This window comes from Seriola aureovittata, chromosome 21, assembly GCF_021018895.1.
Source record: "Seriola aureovittata isolate HTS-2021-v1 ecotype China chromosome 21, ASM2101889v1, whole genome shotgun sequence".
Lineage (NCBI taxonomy): Eukaryota > Metazoa > Chordata > Actinopteri > Carangiformes > Carangidae > Seriola > Seriola aureovittata.
Window position 1 is genome coordinate 17,362,189 of NC_079384.1, and position 19,426 is coordinate 17,381,614.

The 19,426-nt window shown below is 40.4% G+C and overlaps 2 protein-coding genes across 2 annotated transcripts; both read right to left on the reverse strand.

Annotated features, from left to right (window-relative positions):
• Nucleotides 1-133: 133 nt before the first annotated feature.
• Nucleotides 134-14,849, reverse strand: osbpl7 (oxysterol binding protein-like 7). The gene is made up of 22 exons (XM_056366269.1): nucleotides 14,621-14,849; nucleotides 11,153-11,368; nucleotides 9,948-10,091; nucleotides 9,794-9,847; nucleotides 9,584-9,697; nucleotides 9,348-9,500; nucleotides 9,122-9,245; nucleotides 8,845-8,963; nucleotides 8,629-8,718; nucleotides 6,916-7,066; nucleotides 6,663-6,769; nucleotides 6,398-6,566; nucleotides 6,139-6,282; nucleotides 5,910-6,046; nucleotides 4,819-4,956; nucleotides 3,211-3,274; nucleotides 2,983-3,061; nucleotides 1,948-2,092; nucleotides 1,683-1,833; nucleotides 1,261-1,387; nucleotides 1,056-1,178; nucleotides 134-956 (listed from the first exon to the last, which is right to left on the reverse strand). The coding sequence occupies exons 2-22, from the start codon at nucleotides 11,282-11,284 to the stop codon at nucleotides 848-850; spliced, it is 2,574 nt and encodes an 857-aa protein (XP_056222244.1). The 5' UTR covers nucleotides 11,285-11,368; nucleotides 14,621-14,849; the 3' UTR covers nucleotides 134-847.
• Nucleotides 14,850-15,757: 908 nt separating this feature from the next.
• On the reverse strand, nucleotides 15,758-18,331 carry mrpl10 (mitochondrial ribosomal protein L10). Its single transcript, XM_056366149.1, has 5 exons — nucleotides 18,255-18,331; nucleotides 17,876-18,045; nucleotides 17,433-17,597; nucleotides 16,583-16,727; nucleotides 15,758-16,374 (listed from the first exon to the last, which is right to left on the reverse strand). Exons 1-5 carry the CDS (start codon nucleotides 18,292-18,294, stop codon nucleotides 16,136-16,138), a joined length of 759 nt encoding a protein of 252 aa, XP_056222124.1. The 5' UTR covers nucleotides 18,295-18,331; the 3' UTR covers nucleotides 15,758-16,135.
• Nucleotides 18,332-19,426: the final 1,095 nt, after the last annotated feature.

Sequence of the window (19,426 nt, forward strand, 5' to 3'; positions counted from 1 at the left end):
CCGGGAGAGCTTGTGTGTATGTGAATGTAATCGTGCTATTGTGCTTTGTGTATTGCGTTTTGTGTTGAGGACCCCCTTGGTTCATCTCAAAGGGTTTATCTTTCCAATAAACATGTAATCAATAATTGTCTCATTGTTTTTTTCTCTCTTCTTTTTTATTAAACAGCTGACACTGTCATTTGACAGATTGTGATCTTTAAAAATATCCCTTATAGCCACTTTGAGGTTCTCGTCTTTATTGGGCTTTATTGGTGCATATTCCCGTATAAATCTGCATTAAATCAAATTATCACAAACCAGCTGACCCCCTCGTGGGTCTGGGGTCTGACTGTAGCAGCGACTTCAGTACATTTATACAGTCCAACAACTTTAGTTATTATAAACTGAGCTGTCAGCTGGTTGAGAGGAGGACTGAATGTTTACAGACAGTACACTAATATAACAGGCCTCTTTCTAACCTGACAGAAAAATATAATTTTGACAACTTTTTATTTCCAGTCATTTGTTGCTGCGTCACAGTCTTTTCAGCAAAAAAACAAAAACAAAAACAGTGAAATTCTCACAAGTATAAAGATATATAAGTTGAGTGATGTCATCTAAAAACTCCAGGTAACCCGACAGGTGACTCTCTGAGACTATATCAGGTGCTGACGGTTCCCATGAGCCAGTCATGGGTGTACAGAAGACGTAAGAAGAGCTCAGCAGCACCATCTCCTCTCTGCACCTTCCTCAGAGCGGTTCATATATGCTGCTCAGAATATCCAGCACTGATATTTTTCAGTCTCTCGACTCATGTGCTTTTTTCTTTTTTTTTTTTTGTTTGTTCCTGCTCATCGCTGCCGTCTCATCACCACAGAGTTATGTTTTCAATCTTAGCAAAACCTGGATTCTCCCTGAGCTTCCAGTAGGTCCCGTTGGTCAACCACACGTCCCGTCCGCAGGAGTCTTTGGCTTTCCTTCAGGAGAAAAAGGAAAACAATCGTTCAAAAACTTTACCAAATTTCTATGAATTATTATTTGCAAACAGTGAGAAAAACCTGAGAACAGAAACTTACTTGAAAAAACGTGGGGCATGCTCTTCACCCTTTTTGCCGAGCTCTTTCCTCCGCTCCCTCTGAAACTCCTCTATCTCGTCTTTCTTTATGTCTGCTTCTTCCACCTTTCCCTCCTCCAGCAATCTAGAAGAAAAAAAAAAGAAGTGACATCAGCCTTAATATTTTACTTTTCCAGACTTTGAAGATTTCTCCCAGCTCTGCTCACCTTTGGTCCGGGCGCAGGCGGCTGTCTGTAGGAGGCAGGAGAGGCTTCAGGTGTGGGGTGACTTCATTCAGCTCCATGGCAAAGGTGGAGAAGCCATAGTAGATCAGGTGATCCTTTGGCTGGGGATCTGCGGGGTGACACAAGCGACACTCAAGTGAGCTGCTGCACAAACGTGACGCTTGGATTTATGCTGATTAGAGGTTTTGGCAGCAGGGGTTGCTTGATCGTCTCACTTCACTGCCATTTAAACCTCTAAAGCAGTCTCTGCTTTAGAGCTAATTACATCAACGTGACACAGAAGACTCAAAACACAAAATTATATCATCGGGAAGAAGGACACAAATCGTGAATGATAGCATTTAAGGTTGAAAAACACTTGAGTAAACAGTCTTAAGTCTTGTTTTGGACGTTCATGGACTCACTTGGCTTCCAGACACATTTCGGAGTCGGGAGAGTGTCACAGAAGATGCCTTCATGCCACAGGCCTCCAAACCGGTGAATCACACTCCCGCTTTGGTCCAGCACCGTGCCCTGCACCTCGTTCTTGTTTGTGTCTGAGCCCCAGTATCGAGACTACAACAAAAGAACATTTTTTATTTTTTTGGAAAAACTGACAAAAAAAAAAAAAAAGTCACCTACAAAAAACCAACTTAGAAAAGAGAAGCAGCATCTAAATGTTTCATTCACCTTGACGAAGGTAATCTTGCAGGTGCAGACGTTGCTTTTGAGGTTTCGGATGGTGACCTCGCCGTAATGCTCCAGATAGCGCTGCTGACTGAGCACATTGTGGATGCAGGTCACTACTTTGTTCCACTCGTAGTGGTCGCCATACCTGGACAAATTTGGCAAATGTAGTTAGTAGTGAAACAGTTCAGCGACCGACAAAACAGACCGACGACTCTTTTGAAGTCGTTCATTAAGCAAAAAACGGCAAACGCTCTGATTCCAGCTTCTCAGGAGGTGAGGATTCGGGGCTTTTCTGTGTTTTATATTATTGTAAACTGAATATTTTGGGGGTTTTTAGCTGCTGGTCGGACAAAAAAAAAAAAGATTCATTTAAAGACATTAACATGGATTTTAAGGAACTGTGACGGACATTTGTCACCGTTCTATGACATCTGTTACCTGAAAACAGTAATCAACAGACAAATCCATGATGAAAACAAACACTAGTTGGGCACCCAGATGTCTAATGGTTAAGGTGCAAGCTATTTAGCCACAATGTCCCTTCTGTTTCTGCTGGGGACATTTGTTTGTCACACCCCTGTCTCTCTCTCCTCCAAGATCCTGCGTCTCTCTCCACACCTACTGTCAAATAAAGGAAAAATTAAAAAAATAAAAAACTAAAAACTAAAATTCAGAATTACTCTACTATCAACAGACACGAAAAAAACAACTTCTTTATGCGTTAGTTATTACATCACCTCATTATGTATAATCGGTCAAATGCAGAAGCGCTCGAGCAACATCTGGACAGATGGTTGAAAGTTTGTCTTGTCTGTGGTTCCTGAGACTGAATGATGGTGATAATGGTGATATTCATACAAAGTACGTCATGTCTCATTGCTCCCAACTGATCTCTGATGGATCCTTTATCATTTCACATAAAGTATGATTCCCAGTTACACATAATGGCCAGTTTCGCGCCTCATCTGACACAGACACTGTGATAAATTTGCAAACACAGACTCCGCCCGGTGAAAAGAAATTCAGGCTGTTTACCTTGGCAGAGTCACATTCACCATTCCTGTTGGCAGAATCTCCAGAGACTTCCCCCAGAACTTGTTTTTCCATCGCTGGTCTGGTGAGGAAGATAAACAAGTATTCATGATGATATTTCACAAATGCACGTCCAAAGGCAGCCTTGTTTTTAAAATCAGAGGACACAAAACACTTGGATTGATTGGACAGATGTTGGTTTGATAGTGAAAGCTCACTGAAGAGTCTCACCTTGCCAAAAAGAGAAGTTGTCTGAGTCTGCGTGGCAGGCAGAGATGGGCGGATGGTGGCAGACCTGGTACAGAAAAAGAGAAATGCAGCTTAAATAAATTTCCACACCACCTTTCTGCCTCTCTCTAATACGGCGAATGACACCGCCTCATTAAAATTAACATTTTCTCCTGACGGGCATCACTGCTGCCGAAAAGATCCTAGCTTTACATTGGAAACCCCCACACACGGTCACAAAAACTCAATGGATTAACACATATATTGATATTATTAATATGGAGCTGTCGGTGACGAGGGTGCATGATGCTGGAGCTGGGACTACTGCAGCATGGCAAACGATGGCACATAAAATGAAGGAACTGCGGTCATCACCATTTCTATTCTCTGGTAAATTTTGGATCCTGCTATCCTGCACATATTGAATATAAATGGAGACCTATAGGGCGGGGAGGGAGGGAGGGGTCACCACAGGGCTTTTTGTGTTTATATATGTTTTGATTTTTGTATTGTTTCGTCTCTGTTGTGTTATGTTTTGTGGTAGGTATACAGTATATCTGCCTGTCACAAAAGAACAATAAAAAAAATTGATCACAAAAAAAAAAAATAAGGATGAATTGATCGATCAAATTCATCTTTAACTTTGTTTATTGTGCTTTTTTTTCTCTTTTTTTTAGCAAATAAATCAGACTCAAATACGAGTGTAGGGAAGTGGAGAGAGTCCATTAAGTGTAATTGTTCTTTCTGTTGTGTACAGTAATGTGAAAAGTCAACAAGATGAACTGATAAACAAACGATCCACAAGGCTTAACATCTACCATTACCATATTATCATATGAGTATTATTAACACAATGTCAATATTTCATTTTTTATATATCACAGCATCGTCAGTACTGGTATATCGCAACTCTGCTACAGCATTAGAAGCTGCTGCAAAAGAAAACCAAAGAAACACACTGTGAATGAATAACTGTTATTTAAATGATTCAGATCAGACTGATCTGTCAGATTTAACCGATCTGTTAAATTCCTCTTAAAATATACTTTTATTAAAGAGCACATCCTTATTTTTTTATTTGAGTTTTTACTTTATTTATTCCATTTATAATTTCTTTTCTCTTTTTATCCAGTTTTATTGATCTGCCCTGTTGAAGCAGACTGTAACTTTATTGTATATTTAATTTGGTGGCCCTTGTGTCGCTTTGTAACCTGAGTTTTGAAAAGTGCCCTTCAAATAAATATTATCTTTATGTATACAACGCTGCCAACCACAAATCATACGTCGCTCAGGAACTACATCGCTAAGCTAATGTTCAAGAAATTAACTGCTTTGCTGAAGACTGACGTTTAATTATTTTCACTTAATTGCTATCACTTCTAAATAAATGACTGAAGCATTTGTGTTAATTTTTGATGACATGATTAGTTAACAGAGTGTTATTAAAGCTATAAATCACTCCACAGATCTGAGCGGCTCAATTAAACCGGTGAGTGATTCATCTTAATTTACCACGGGGGGGGGGGGCAAATTCCCATCATCTTTTCCCTAATTTTTAGTTTAATGGTACTCTGCGGCCTGTTGTGTTGGTGAAGTTGTTTCTTGCTCTACCTGCTCGCTGATGAGGCGGAAGCCCCGGTCCTCTCTGATGCACTCGTAGGTCTCCCCCAGCACCGGGTTGAAGGGCTTGTAGCGGTTCCTAAACGTCGCAGTGGAGTAACCAGAGATAGCGAAGGCAGCAATGTAAACCTGAAAGAGATAAAACACAAAATCGTTCAAAGATCAAGTTCATTTTTTTGGATGGAAAAATAAAAAGGTTATAGATCTGGTCTGACCGGTGTGGATGTTGTTGCTCAGTTTGCTTTGTACACACACTTCTCTCTTATCCTCAGGCGCCTGAGCTTATGTGTGATAATCTCATTTTGTCACCTGCGCCTGGCGTTCTAACTCAGTGTTGTTGTCGGTTGCTCCATATGATAATAATGCTGTTTGATGTCTGTCTTTGGCTGTAATGTCTTTTGCTGTTGTTGTATTTGTCTGAAAAGTGCCACAGACACAAAAAGAATGTCTGAAAGGAAAATAAATGGAACCAACTACAAACTATTATCTGTCCTTATAGTTTATTAAAACTAAAGTCCACTGTCAGCACATCTCTGCACACCATGAACTGTATGCTGAGATATTGTTTTATTTAGTTTTTAGTAGTATTCATTATTGCTACTAGGTATGTAGAGCTATTTCATTTTATTTTTTAAATTTTCTTATTTGTTGTGTATGTATATTGAGCTATTTTATTTTATTTTGTTATTCGTTTATTTTCTACACAGCTGCTGTAACATAACAATTTCCCTATCTATTAAAACAGGGTCACCTGGTTGCTCATATAACTGCCTGTTAATAGACAATTCTATGTTCAAAATAAATTGATTTTAAACAAAACAAAATTTTTGCAGCCTCCCATTCTTGCGCTACTTTCTCAGTTTAATGAGAATAAAGACAGCTGCACTATAATATTCCTGTGTTTTAATCACCATGTAATAATAAATTGTCTTTATAGGCTACATTATTAACATCCAGCAGGTGAATATGCACATTTATCAGGTCTTTAACAGCATCATCAACAGCAACCAGATCTGACAGCGTTGACGTTGTTTCTTATCCATCTTACACTACAAAAGAAGTGCATGTTTGGGCAGCCTCACCATCCTCTGGTAGGGGTCAGGCGTGTTGTTGGCAGTGTCCAGCAGCTCGCTGTACTCCAGCTCCTCACACAGCCGCTGCAGCAGGTTAACAGGCTCGTTGAGGGCAGCGGGCATGGACACTCGAGCCAAGTCTTTACCTGAGGAAGGAAAACGAGCACGTGAGCCTCAGAAAAAAAGATACACAGCGATGGGACTTTATCAATACAGGTTTTTAAGTCCAGGTCCTTGCCTATGTTGTTGTAGAGGATAGCCATGAGGCCCACGTGGCCGTTGTCAGGACAGTGAGCAGGAAGTGTGCGACGCCCGGTGCTCTTGGGAACGACACTGTTAGGAGTCTTGGAAATGCTCGCACGGTACTTGCGTGTGGCTGATGCTGTAATGTAGGTGAAAGGAAATCATATTAATTATTCAGAACTGAGACTGACATTAATTCTTAAGAGCAAAAGTGTCATTTGCATGGATGAATGTACTCGTATACATGCACCCACCGTGTCCTTCCTCCGGCTCTGAGTTGGTGGTGCTTCCATCACTAAGTCCTGATTCTTCAGACACCTCGGAGGAACTACCACAAAGGATGTCGTCGCTGGCGTCGAAATACTCCGCCGCTGAATCTGCCACTGAAGGAGGCCCATTGGATGAATGCCTCCCTGCTGCGGGCTGACGAGGGAGGAACAAAGAAAAACCAGCCATCAAAAAAACCACATGGGGAGAGGTGCCAGAGACTCCGCATCACAGTAACGGCATGAATCTTACCACAGCTAATGTGTTAGACTGGTGGATGTTGTTAGATTCCCAGACTTCTTGCAGTTTCTGCCTCTCCTGGGACAGAGTCTCATGAACCGTCTTCAGGGATGCAAGCACTGAAGGGGAATAAGAAGACAAAGAGGACTCATTCATTTACTGTTGCACACATCTTTAAATATAGACGTATATAACAATATTTTTCTTTATATTGTCCTTAGCCTTGATCCCACGAGTATATATGCATTGTATTTGTTTCACTGACCTCGTAGCGACATGGCGCAGATGTCCTGCTGGATTTTCTTGCCCTCCGGAGATGTGACAGTAGGAGGGGACAGCTGAGAGTAGACGTAGTCAGGGATAGAGGGGACGGACGCACCAAGGTGAGAGGAGCTGTTCAGGTGACTGGAGGACAGCTGCGAGGTGAACAGAGGAGGATGGGAAATGATCGATTCATTAGTTCATTTGAGAATCTCCTTGTTATCTGTCCATAAACCCACTCCCGCTGCTCCGTATAACTGCAGAACCTGCCTGAGAATTATCACGTTTTCTACTTTTCTTCAATATCAGAGTAACTCAGTGATAGTTGCCTGTAAATCCATTCAAACACAGCACTAAGGAACTGCTAGTAGTGAATTGGGCAAACTTGATTTTCAAAATGTAAACAAATATAGACCAAAATGCACCGTGGTTGCAACGTGCTAATAAAAGTGCTTTAGAGGTGTTTCTAGGCAGATTTTGTTTCCTTTGGACAGAATCAGGCTAGCTGTTTCCCCCTGTTTCCAGTCTTTGTGCTAAGCTAAGCTAAAGCTTATATTTATGCTACTTAAATTTTAGACTGGTATCAATATTCTCATGTAGCTCTTGGCATTAAAGTGAATAAGAATATTTTCCAAAATGTCAAACTATTACTTGAATACAAAGCATAGCACACTCTGTATTGACAATAAATGTAACCTCTCTTTAGTTTCACATTAAAAATATGATTTTTTTTTTTTTTAAACACAGGTGTCACTAATTTAATCATACCTTTATCATGTGCTCATTGACACCCATGTGAAAGTTTAATTGTTTTATTGTTTTTTGCATTGTGTTGACTTACTTACTCCGGGATTAAAGAAATTAAATTGAATTAAATTGAATTAACCCTAATCCTAACCAAAATGGAACAGAGCCATTATCAACGTCACTCCTGCGCTTTTTCTGCTGCGACACATCCAAATCAAAGCTGAGAGGCAGGTATGCGTAGTGTAGTATAATTACAGTAATGGCATCAGGGACTAATTTAAACATCAGGTTGACTACCTTTTCATGGCTCGAGCACCACGGCCCTGCAGGTTTACTGTCCTACCAGCTTCTTAACTGTGTTTCATGTTTGAGTCAGGACGCGTTTACTCGGTAGGAAAGAAAACCTTCAGAGATGTAATACTGTGAGCGGCAGGACAGACGACCAAAGAACAGGAATCAGAGCTACAGATCTAGCATCTAAACTAAACACAGGATTACATGATTGATCTAATAATTTACTCACTCTACAATAACACATGTCATGTCATTCAATGCAATTACAACAAAACACATTTACCATTTAAACCTGAAAGAAAACTATTTTTTGTCCTGTCATTATTTACACAGTCACAATTCATTTCCAGTGTGTAAATGGAGAACAGTGAATATTTTTTTCTGAATCAGGTTGTTTCATGTTCTGTCAATTGGCGACTCACCGATTTAGTAATCCCACGAATAGGCTTTGGATTAGAGAAAGGCCCCAAAATGTTACAGAAGGGTTGGGATGTCAAATACTTAAACCCAGTATGTTAAAAGAATTACCAGTAAGCAAAGACCAATTAGTATTTTAAATCAACTTCAAAATGTTAACATTTAATAATGTCAAATTAATCTACTAATCAATGTTAGATGATATTATCCATAGCATTCAGCCTACATATTATCAGACTAAGTTACAGATCATTCTTACCATTCCCAGAGCCTCCACTCTGGACAGTGTGCGAGAGTGGCCCCACATCTTCCCCGACTTCGGCTTCTTCGGCTTCTCAAGTGACAGATTCTGTAAAGAAAATATTAAAGAGTAATACCATAAATACTTAAGTTTGGATGTGATGCTGCCTAGAAATGAGAAGTTATTCGGTCTTGCTGTTAAAAATCAACAGCACCAGACGCCTCAGCCGTCTACCTGTATGCTGATGATTCGCTGCAGGTCTCCGTTAGTGAAAGCCTGGCCCACCTCCAGCGCCTGCAGCCTCTGGATTAAGCGGTTTAGCTCAGACAGGTCCAAGTGACATCGGTTCAACTCTGCAAGAAACCATGAGAGGTATAATCTTCCATTACAGTCCACTGAGTAGATGGTCAGGTAAGATTCCTGTGGTGTGGTCTCGATCGCATTTGACAGCGAAAAAGTTACGAGAAAAACACGAATATGCAAATATTTTTTTACATGTTACGACAGATACCTTGAACACAGGCGTCTGGGTCGTGGCTTTGCTGCAGCCAGGCAGAGACTTTGCTGTTCACAGCAGTGTTAGCTGAGGGCAGCACACCTGACGCTCCGGCAGGATCTGGAGCCCCTGCAGAGCTCTGGTAACATGAACACAGAAGAAGAAAACGCAGAAGTTTGTCTAAGACTTATTTGGATTCACTGGTACAGACTGTTGACTTGATTGTTTCTTTGATAGTCACCAAATCTCCATTTCTCTGAGCCTCTCCGGCTGCAGCGCTGTGGGACAGAGTGTGGATGAAGCCGCTGTGGACGTACGCTGCCTCGTTCTTCTTGAACAAGCGGTGGGCTTGTAGCTTGGTCACCCAGATGTAGAAGAGCTCATGGCTCTTTGCCTTGGTGAGAAAAGAAAAGTCATGTAGCACCTTTGTCTTCTTCATCTGAGGGGAAACCATGTATTTGATAACTACTGTTTTACCTTCATGTGATAGAGGATGTCTCCTGCATCCAGGTCGAAGCGGTTTGATTTCTTATTTATTGACATCACAGCGAGGCTAACGTCAAGGGAGCCCTGGACTCGTCCCCTGGAGACCTTGAGAGGAAAAAAAGTTCACGTGTTCAAAGTTCAAAGTGTTTTCAAATGTAGTAGGTAAAAAGAATCCTGTCAGGAAATTCAAAGTTCACTCACATCTTGTTGATTTTTGCAGTAGCGCAAGATCCCGGCTTCCAAGACAAAGTATCGCTGCGGGAGAGATCGAATGTCACCATTTCAAAAACTGACTTTATTTATAAAGTCGACATCTCCATGGAATGAAAGATAACGGGCTGGTTGGATTTCTCACCTTGTGCCAGCCTTTAAGTGGCCACTTCCTCCTCTTGAGCAGATATCCTTCACAGATACCCGGGGTCGTCATGTCCTGAGGGTTGTCGCCTCCTGACTGCATCTCTACATGGAGGTCGTCAATCACTTCCCAATCTTTGATGATCTATGGAGTGCAAGAAAAAACGCTTGAGGTTTATTTTTGACTTTTTTCTGTTTAATTCTTCTTTTTAACGTAACTGTACAAAAGCACCACAGCCATCATGACTGACTCGCTTCTGCACTCTACATATTGTGATGATGGCTGCAACTTAACGCTTGTTTTCTCACTTTACTGACTGATTGTTTAGTCTATAAAGTGCCATCATTTCCAAAATTAAAAAAGGTGCTATAATTTCCTAAAGCCCAAGATGATGATGCTGTAACGCCAAAATATTCAGTTACAATCAGATACGGAAAACAACAAGGAAAAGCAGCAAATCATCACATCTGAGAAGCTTTGACCAGCAAATATTAAAGATTTCTTGTCTGAAAAATGTGTGAAATCAGCAATTGATTAGCAAAATAGTTGCCAATTAGTTTCCTGACAATCAATCAATCAACTAATTGTCAGTGAATAGCGTCAAAACGTGAATATTTTTGGCATCCGGATGCGAGACTACAAAATGGAAATGGTTTTTAACCTTCTCCCAAATGTTTAGAAAATAAGAGAAGATGAGTAGATATCAAATGTTGCATTAATTTTTAATTGTTAGTTGCAGCATTACCTGTATACGCTGCACTCTGGGCCTGGTTTACATTAATTAGCGGTGTCTTGTAAGGACATACAGGCTGCAGATATTCAGACACAATGGTAAAAATCAACATCATCGCCATGTGGTGCTTGATTTTATTGCGACTGCTTTTCTGCCTTTCACATTAATATGCAAAACATCTGTCTCTCTAATCTCAAAACAAGAACAGCCAGAGTCAGTCAGAGTGAAAACAGAAGCGCTGAAGCTACAGCAGAGGTCTGATGTTATTCTGGGTCTTGTTGTGGTGAGGGTGTGTCCTCAAAAGGAAGGAAGACTGTTCACTGTTTCTGCACCAGCTTCTCTTTTGTAGTGCCGGAAAAATCTCACGATGGTTACGCATGAGATGTGAGAACCAGCAACATAAGAAGAGCAGCGTAGCGTACATACACCTGTCATCCCCCTCGTATGATCAGCTGACCGACCCGCGACTCACCTGTCTGGAGTGGCGGGACGACAGAGTGCTGCTGCTGCGAGAGTGGGAGGGCTTGTTCCACGTGGGCGAAGTCTTCTCCAGGCCGCTCGCCAGCGACTGGCTGCGGTTGAGTGAGGAGCCGTATGAGTCCATTTCACAGAGCAGATCTCAGACTCCTGACCCCGGTATGATCGGCTGGTTGACGAGAGAGATCCGCTGCAATCCACCGAAAGACCCCTGCGATGTCAGGACGAGTAGAGAATATGATTAGAAATAAGAAAAAAAAAAAAACACATCAACGAGCAAAGTAGAGCCACAGGATTGTTCCATTCATCGATCAACAGGAAATTAATCAGCAACTGTTCTGACTGTTGTTTTAGTCATTATTAACCAAAAATGTCAAACAGTTGTTGTTTCCAACTTTTAAAATGTCAGAGTTTAATGTTTTTCTTTTTCACATGATAATAAACTGAATCTTTTTGGGTTTTGAACCATTTCTCAGACGAAACAAGAAATCTGAACTGTGCTGTGGGAAATTATAACGAGAGTTTTGACAAGTTTTTCTAGCATTTTTTATGCAAATGATAAATTGATTAATCAAAAAAATAATGGTTACCTGCAGCCGTGTAGAAAAGATATATTTTCAAGAACGTATAGTGAAATGTGAGGACGTCTGAGTTGTGACTATTTTTACCCTTTCACTGCAATTTCAATCTATCTATTAGTTTAGTCTATAAATGTCAGGAAAAATAAAAGCACGTTGTTGCTCATCATGGCCTAAGTGGAGTACATAACTAAGATATGTTCTTGCATAAACAAACTACTACAGTATAACTTTAAAAATACACTGCACCAGCAGTTATTTAAATTTTGCAGGGGATTCAGCTCTTAATTCGATGTTTTACACGTGAAGTCTGATAGCGTCCTTTATGAAGAGCTGCACGATGCCACAGCACAATAACAAACCAAAGTGAAAGTGTTCAACAGACTCCACAGAGCAGAGGAGGAGATAGGACTCTGAGTAATCCAGTTACCTAACAGAGGTGAGAGCTGAGCTGTGGGTTCAAGCCTGTGATGCCGTAAATGCTACCTGGATACGGTACAGTATATCCTGGACCTGGATCCTCATCCAGATCACTCTGGATCTTAAAGTCACATTTCACTGAGCAGAAAAACAAAACTTGTGCCAAACTCAGACACTTAACATATCCCCAAATGAATGAAATAAATTGTTTGTTTCCAGATTATCATACGTGGGCAACTCAAACTTTAAGGTCAAACATTATCTGTGTCGAAAAAGCAAAAACAGAGAAAAAAGAGGTTGTTAATGTTGTATCTGAGCAGAGTTTTCCCTTTCTAACATTCCAACAGGAACAGCCTTTGTCTCTTGTCATTCTTTTAGAAACTGTGTCACTAAATAATCTGTTAATCTCAGATCTTTTGAAGATGGGAGGGGGCTGTTCAAAAAACACGAACATCCTGTAACATGCTCCAATCCAATACATCAGCCCTGCAACAAAAATATGTCAATGCGAAGCTGATTATGTTCATTTTTAGAGCATGTCAGAGAATTATTCTCCAATATATGAGGTTCCTGTTATTTTGTTGTCTGTTTAAAAAGGGAATATAATCATTTTCATGCTACTGATTAATAGTGGCTCTTTGTAAGCATAATAATTGCATCAAATAGATTAAAATACAATGAATTCCAGGAAATGCTAAAACATAGAGAAATAAAACTATATGTGATATAAAAAGAAAACAAAATATAAAAAGACCAACATAAAACCATTGGAAATGAAGTGCAACATCCTCACACGTGCCACTGTATGATTTGCACATGCTGGTATAATGGCTATGTGACAGCATGGCCGGCACCGTCTGCAGGGAGAGGATTACCAACCTCTGCTTAATTGGTTTTTCAAGGGATGTTTTTAGCAACTTGTCACTCGGACCTGGAGCAACAAGATCCCAAAGCGGAGAGGCACCGACATCAAACAGTGCAGAGACGCCCACCACAGTCACAGCAGGACGACGGTCAGGAAAATGGAAACCTAATGGAGTGGCATCAAGGTGGTTTGACATTTAGATGAAATCGTGATAATAAGAAGAAGAAGATGAAGCAGCAGGTGTAAAGATCTAAACTTTAGAACAATGAGAATCTAGGCCATCTCACATGCAAAAACGGTGCTCTACATTCAAACTGATATCCGTCTAAATCTGGGCAGAACCAGCCCGGCTCTCTGTTATGTAAGGCCAGCAGAGGATGAGAGTAACTGACCTCAGTGATGACAGCATGTGGTGGAAACAGGATGAAGGGATTTGCAGGTTTCTGAGCTCACTTACTCAAGGAGGAGCGCAAAAAAAAAAAAAAAAAATTGGTTTTGATCTCAAGTTAAGGCTTTAAGGATTTCAGATTTGAAGCTTTCGCAAAAACACAACATCCATGTCAGAACTCACTTTTCCACATTGTCTTGTAGAAAATCTGTAATTTTAAATGTGCAAACTACAGCTGAAGGTGTGCACTTTGAGGAAACGTACAACAATCACAATCCAATGCAGTAAAGCATTTAAAGGGCTGTTCAAACGCAACCAAAACAGACAAGTTATTGTTGGACAAAGCCCCATTTTTCCTCATATCTGAACCAGAGCAGAGGAGATAATATGCAAACTGATGGATGAGTGACATCATGAGCTCATTACATGGAAGTGGATGCCAACAAAACAAGTCAGAAGCCACTAAATTGCATCATGCCAGAAGATGGGGAGATTATAACAGTTATAATCTCTTTTTTTTCTTCTTTGGACTAAAAACTGCAGCCAATAAAAATGTGGATGAGATCAAAATATTTATGAATGAGTGGGAAATATCTCAGCCTCACTTTGCTTACAGCACAAACATTTTAAACAGATAAAGTGAGGCTTATTAAATCTAAGCACGGTGACTCAGTATGTTTGTAATCCAGCATCACATGTGAGGAAATGTTAATAATTTGATGACAGTCCCTTGTGAGGAGCACATGGTCTTTTAACACCTGTAAATGTGTGTGATTGTTGGTAGAGAAACACACACTCTGCACAATTAAGAAGCAGCTAGACTGATGTATTTCAGTGGCAACAGTCCTTAATGAGCAGCCAGGCTGATTTTACTTCCTTAGTTGATGTCACACGTGTTCTTTAGGGCCTCTTTGAACTATTCAGGGCCACCTAGGCTCTTATCTAAAGCCCATTAACATATCACTGCTCCAGCACACAGAGAAGTGCCGGTTCTTTTGTTGTTGTCACAAATCTATCCAAATGTTTTTATGTATTTTAACATTTAAACACGTTCCAAACGTAAATTATTGCAGAAATATACAAAATATGTAAATTAAACTGGATGTTCTGGTGACTTTATTTGGTATTTTTCTTCAGAATTAAAACAAAATGTTACGTTTTTATTTCGTGTTTTCTGAGTTAAGGCCTAAAAACCAGGAAAAGAAGTCTTACCTTAAATTCAGCCTCGACTCTCATCATCTGTTGCGGTCCTCCGCGTCTGATAAATCCAACAAAACTCTCATGTGGCGTTTAACAACCTGTGGGAAATCACCATTTCGACGAACGAAGCGTTTTCCCATGGAGATGAGTTTAAAAAAAAAAAAAAAAAGGGAAGTCAAACTACATGTTTCCTCCACAGATAATCACTTATTGTGACCACATAAGCTCAGCGGCGGCCGTGCCCTCTCTCTGCCGGCGGGTGACTCCCTCCAAATCCAAGGAGAGCTGCGCGTCGCAGGGAGCGCGCGTCGTGCGCAATGTGTCCTGGGCATTATCCGCATTAGCGGGAATTACACAGAGTGTCTAGCACGGATGTAGTGGAGGGTAAATCTAGCCGACCTCCACTCACTCTGCCCGCTTAGTTTACACATTTTCAATCTTAAAGCAAAGGGCGTGAGTTTACCTAGAGCTTTATCATAGTAGAAGGTGTTGCAGTTTATAAAATAAGGTATTTTATCATATCATATCATATTTTAGGGTGATATATAGGTTTACATGTCAACAATACAATAAACATCAATATTTGGGTTCTTATTTTTTCATCATACCCTGTATTTAACACACTACCAGTAATTTGTTTGTGATAAATATAAAAATCAAAGCATCTTCAGACTTTTATTTTGATGTGTAAAAACTGTGAAAATATGCACCTTTAATTTCTGAATCATAATGTGTTTTCAGACAGTGTTGACAGTCCCTCTCTTGCAGAGGAGTGTGGTGTTGAGGAGAGCGTCTGAGCAATGTTTGTCTCTCTCAGAAAAGCAGGCCATAATAGACTAACTGACCCAGATTAACATGCTGTAATCTGCAGATTAACGTTATCAGGATCTGTGACCACTTGTGTTTATTTTGGCTGAACTGTTTTTCATGATGCCACTTATGCTGTACGATAATGCAGCCACTCTAGCTGCTAATGTATACTGACCTGGGCAAAACAGAGGTAAAGAATCTGCATTTAATTTAACAATTTAAAAAAAAAGTCTAATAAATTGGAATATCTTTGCAGCAATCCTGCAGTAGCCAACATGAGACTGATGGAACAGTTACAAAATGTATCGAATACAAAAATGTATGAGTCTGATGAATAGACTGAGTTGATATAATTTATTTTTATGTGACAATACCCTTAAATGAAGTAAAAGCTTGAGTAACAATGATATTTTTTGCAGCATTGTCCATCCAAAAGCACTGACACCAGTCAAGTCTGCAGAATCTTTCAGTCACCATAATGAATGAACAGCGCTCCTATGGTCAGATGCACACTGGAGGATTTAGTTGAATTTAGTGCCAGCTGAATATTCAACATCTTTTTGCAGGCTTTTTCCCCAATCCCAAAAAAATCTGCCTGGAACATTGCTACTAAATTAAAATAAATGTTAAAGTGTGCATCTGACTCTATAGTCCCTCGTCGTTCCAAGCGGCAGCAAATCTGCGAGGTTAACAGTCCCGGTAACTTCCTCTGAAGCTCTACGTGGCCTCCTCTGCTTTAGGAGCTCCCTCTGTGCTGCTGTCCGGGCTCTGCTGCTTGACGTACTGCTGGAGGAGGGCTGACAGGTGTGCCGGGTGGCGCTGCAGCATGGAGGCAGTGTAGGAGGTGAGCATTGTCAGCCCGCTGACCAGCTGACCCTGGACGACAGTCATTGACGGCATTCTGGAGTAGCTCACTACCCCGTCTGCACTCAGTAGTGTGTTCTCTATGCAGGCTCCTGTAGAGAGAGGAGACGTGCTGCAGTTAAATGTTCATGATAACAGATACTCTGAAATTATTACTTTTTCTAGCTCCTCAAATGTGAGGATTTGCTGCTTTCTTTGTCTTTTATGATATCAAATAATACATTTTGCATTTCAGGCAGTCGGATGGACTGAAAAAGCAAAAGGGAGGTAAACGGTGTTGGACATAGAAGATAAACATACCCAGGAGTGTCATCTGTGGACTGGACCTCAGAGCAACCAGCATCTCCCTCGCCTTTGGCTCTTTACTGACAATCAGAACTGTTGGACCGATGAACAGAGGAGCCATGTTGCAATAAATACTGTCCTTCAGGAATGACCGCATCACCTGAAAATGAGTATGATTAAAGATTTGTTTAACACGTAATGATCTTAAAAGTGTAATTAGGTTTAAAAAAAATGAGATTACAGCGGTTCAAAGATGGGTAGCATGTTGCAATCAGTCCCGTTCTTATCAACTTTGATTGGTTATTTTGTTAATATGTAGTAGCTGCAGAGATGATGTGGTGTTTCACAGCCCAGAATTTATTTATGGAGACAGAAGGAGTGAGACCAAGGCAGGTGTTTGCTAAAAGATTTAATTTCAACCATTTACAACTAAACTGTGTGAAATATCAACATCAGCAACGGCTTCAATGTTACTGTCCTTTCTAACAGCAGAGGTTATGTGATCCTTAGTTGGTAAAATCATGTGGTGTGAGTCCGTTAGTTGGAGGGAAATGTTACACAACGCTAGATTTTATGATTTTAAATCCCAATCAAAATGCAAAAACTAGGTTCTTTAGTGGCCTAGGAGTCACCTGCCTCGGACATTTGTTGCACGTTTTTTCCTCAACTCTCTCCCTAATGTCCCCTCTATTGTTAGCTATCTAATTAACTCAATAAAAAAGTAAATACCCAGAAGTAACTTCATCTGAGCAAGCTACAAACAGGGGAAGGCAGAAGGGCTGCTTGCATGAAAATCTCGCTTTCACAATCAATAATGCCTAGAAAAATGGTCACAAGGATACATATAAAACAATGTAAGCATTACCTGGTTGGGGAAGAACTTGACAGTGATGCCATGTTTATGAAGTCTGTTCTTGAGAGTCATCATATCTTCAGCGTTGCTGGCGTTGTTCTGGGCTGCAGCAATCATCTTATAGTCCTGGAACACTTTCTTCACCTCCCTCTTCATGAGTAACATCAATGCATTATCCTGATGAAATAAAAGAAAAGAGTTTGTCACAATGTGATGTACAACAGAAATGGATTTCAACAGGGCTACCGACCTCCGGTTAAACAACAAGAAACAAAAGATGGTCCTTTCAGTAAGATCAATGTTAATGATGGGGTTGTTGGGGTTTTTTAAAGCTCGGGATTGTTCAAGGTTTTTTGGTCACATAACAGTCACATATGGGTGTAATGTTTTTTGTCACACACTTTTGGCCACGTATTGGTCTGGAAATCCATCAGTGATATATGACGGGACGTTACCTCCTGGACTTCTTTGGGTTTGGATGGATAAGCGCCTGGAGGAACGACCCTTGTAGGAGGAATGTACTTCGTGACAGCCAGGAGCTTCTGTCTGAGGATGTGTACTGGTTTCCTGTGGCGAGTCACAGCCTTGGAGCCGTGCCGGACACTCTGAGTCAGGGGAAGCCATCCTGAAAGACACAAAGTCTGATAAACATCTGGGAATTCAACTCTTTACTAGCTACTGTGCTAACATCGGCTAACTGAGCAGCAGCATTCCTGAACAGCAGTTTATCTGAAGCAAAACTAACATTAGCTAGCTGTAGAAAGAACAGGGGCGAAGCACCAACCCGCTCCGGACAGAAAGTTTAAGTTAGAAATACAGTGTTGACTATATTACCCTGTTTAGGTAGTAATTTTACACACAAGGTCGCCGCCATCTTTGCCAGGAAAGCATCGTCACTTCCTAAGTGACGATAGTAGAAATGCTGCGTTCAGGTCACGTAGGCAAAAGAACGGATAACTGTGGAAATCGATTCTAAAACATATTTATTACGTTACGTTACATATTCGTGTATACACTAAGCAATGAATTGAGAAACCGAGTAACAGTGTATGTAGATTTAGACACAGTACCAATCAAACGTTTGGACGTTTTGAACTTAGCTCGAACTTAGCTCAGACTTAGTTCAAACCATATAACAAATATATACGTTGTAAACCCTTAATGTTATGTCTTTATTACATTACATAAAACTTATGTTTGGACAGTTTAAGCAGTTCAAGAAAAATGCAATATGAATAAAATGTGTTCGAAACTTTATTTTAAAAATTAATATATAATTAAATATAAAATATGCAATTTAAAGGTAGCTTAATTGAATGAAATAAAGTTAATTGCACTGGCGTCAGCGGCAATTGCTGCCAAGCTAGTTTTAGCTTTACCTCTGTTAGACAGCATTTACCAGCCAGGACTAGTTTAGCCAACATTAATGTTTCTTTTCTTCTCTCCATTGTGATTTAAGATTTAGCTAATGTCAAATGTGTACAATGATGGAGCATAAAAGCTGATTTTCAGTTGGAAGCTGGAAAAAGTGTGTAAGTTAGCTTTAGCAATGGCAACCTCACTAGCTAGCCTTAACTAGATGAGGGGCAGTCACTGCAGTTTGCACTTTTAAAGAAAAAAAATCTCTGTTTTCTAGTTGTCATGAATTTTTAATGCTCAAGGAATTAAGGTTAAGGTTAATTAAGGGGTTTTCCCACTTTGTAGCTCATAATAACAATTATGCCATGAACGCAGCATGGCTCATCGATGTGTAGTTTAAATCATCGCTTTATCATCGCTGTTCAGATTATTTTGTGTTTAAATCATATCTGCTCTACGCACAACATTATTCTTATCTTTATCCAAAGCCCGGGTGTAAAATACGATTTCAAAATCGTCTTTCTACATTTGGTCCAGTTCAGGGATGTATTATAGGGTGTTATGATACATCCATGGTCCAGTTACAAAACTCTCCGCTCTCTTTGCATAATGTTTTACGTAAGGGGGGACGGGGGTTACGTCAGCGT

Bases quoted from the DNA above. Each gene is read 5' to 3' on its own strand.
- osbpl7 (XM_056366269.1), bottom strand. From the start codon at position 11,284: ATGGACTCATACGGCTCCTCACTCAACCGCAGCCAGTCGCTGGCGAGC. The intron at 8,719-8,844 runs GTAGACGGCTGA...TTTTCTTTACAG, and splicing joins AGCGAATCATCAGCATACAG to AATCTGTCACTTGAGAAGCC. The intron at 6,567-6,662 runs GTAAGATTCATG...CTCCCTCGTCAG, and splicing joins AGTCTAACACATTAGCTGTG to CCCGCAGCAGGGAGGCATTC.
- mrpl10 (XM_056366149.1), bottom strand. From the start codon at position 18,294: ATGGCGGCGACCTTGTGTGTAAAATTACTACCTAAACAGG. The intron at 18,046-18,254 runs GTAATATAGTCA...TGTGTCTTTCAG, and splicing joins AAAATTACTACCTAAACAGG to GATGGCTTCCCCTGACTCAG. The intron at 16,375-16,582 runs GTATGTTTATCT...CTCTCTCTACAG, and splicing joins TCCACAGATGACACTCCTGG to GAGCCTGCATAGAGAACACA.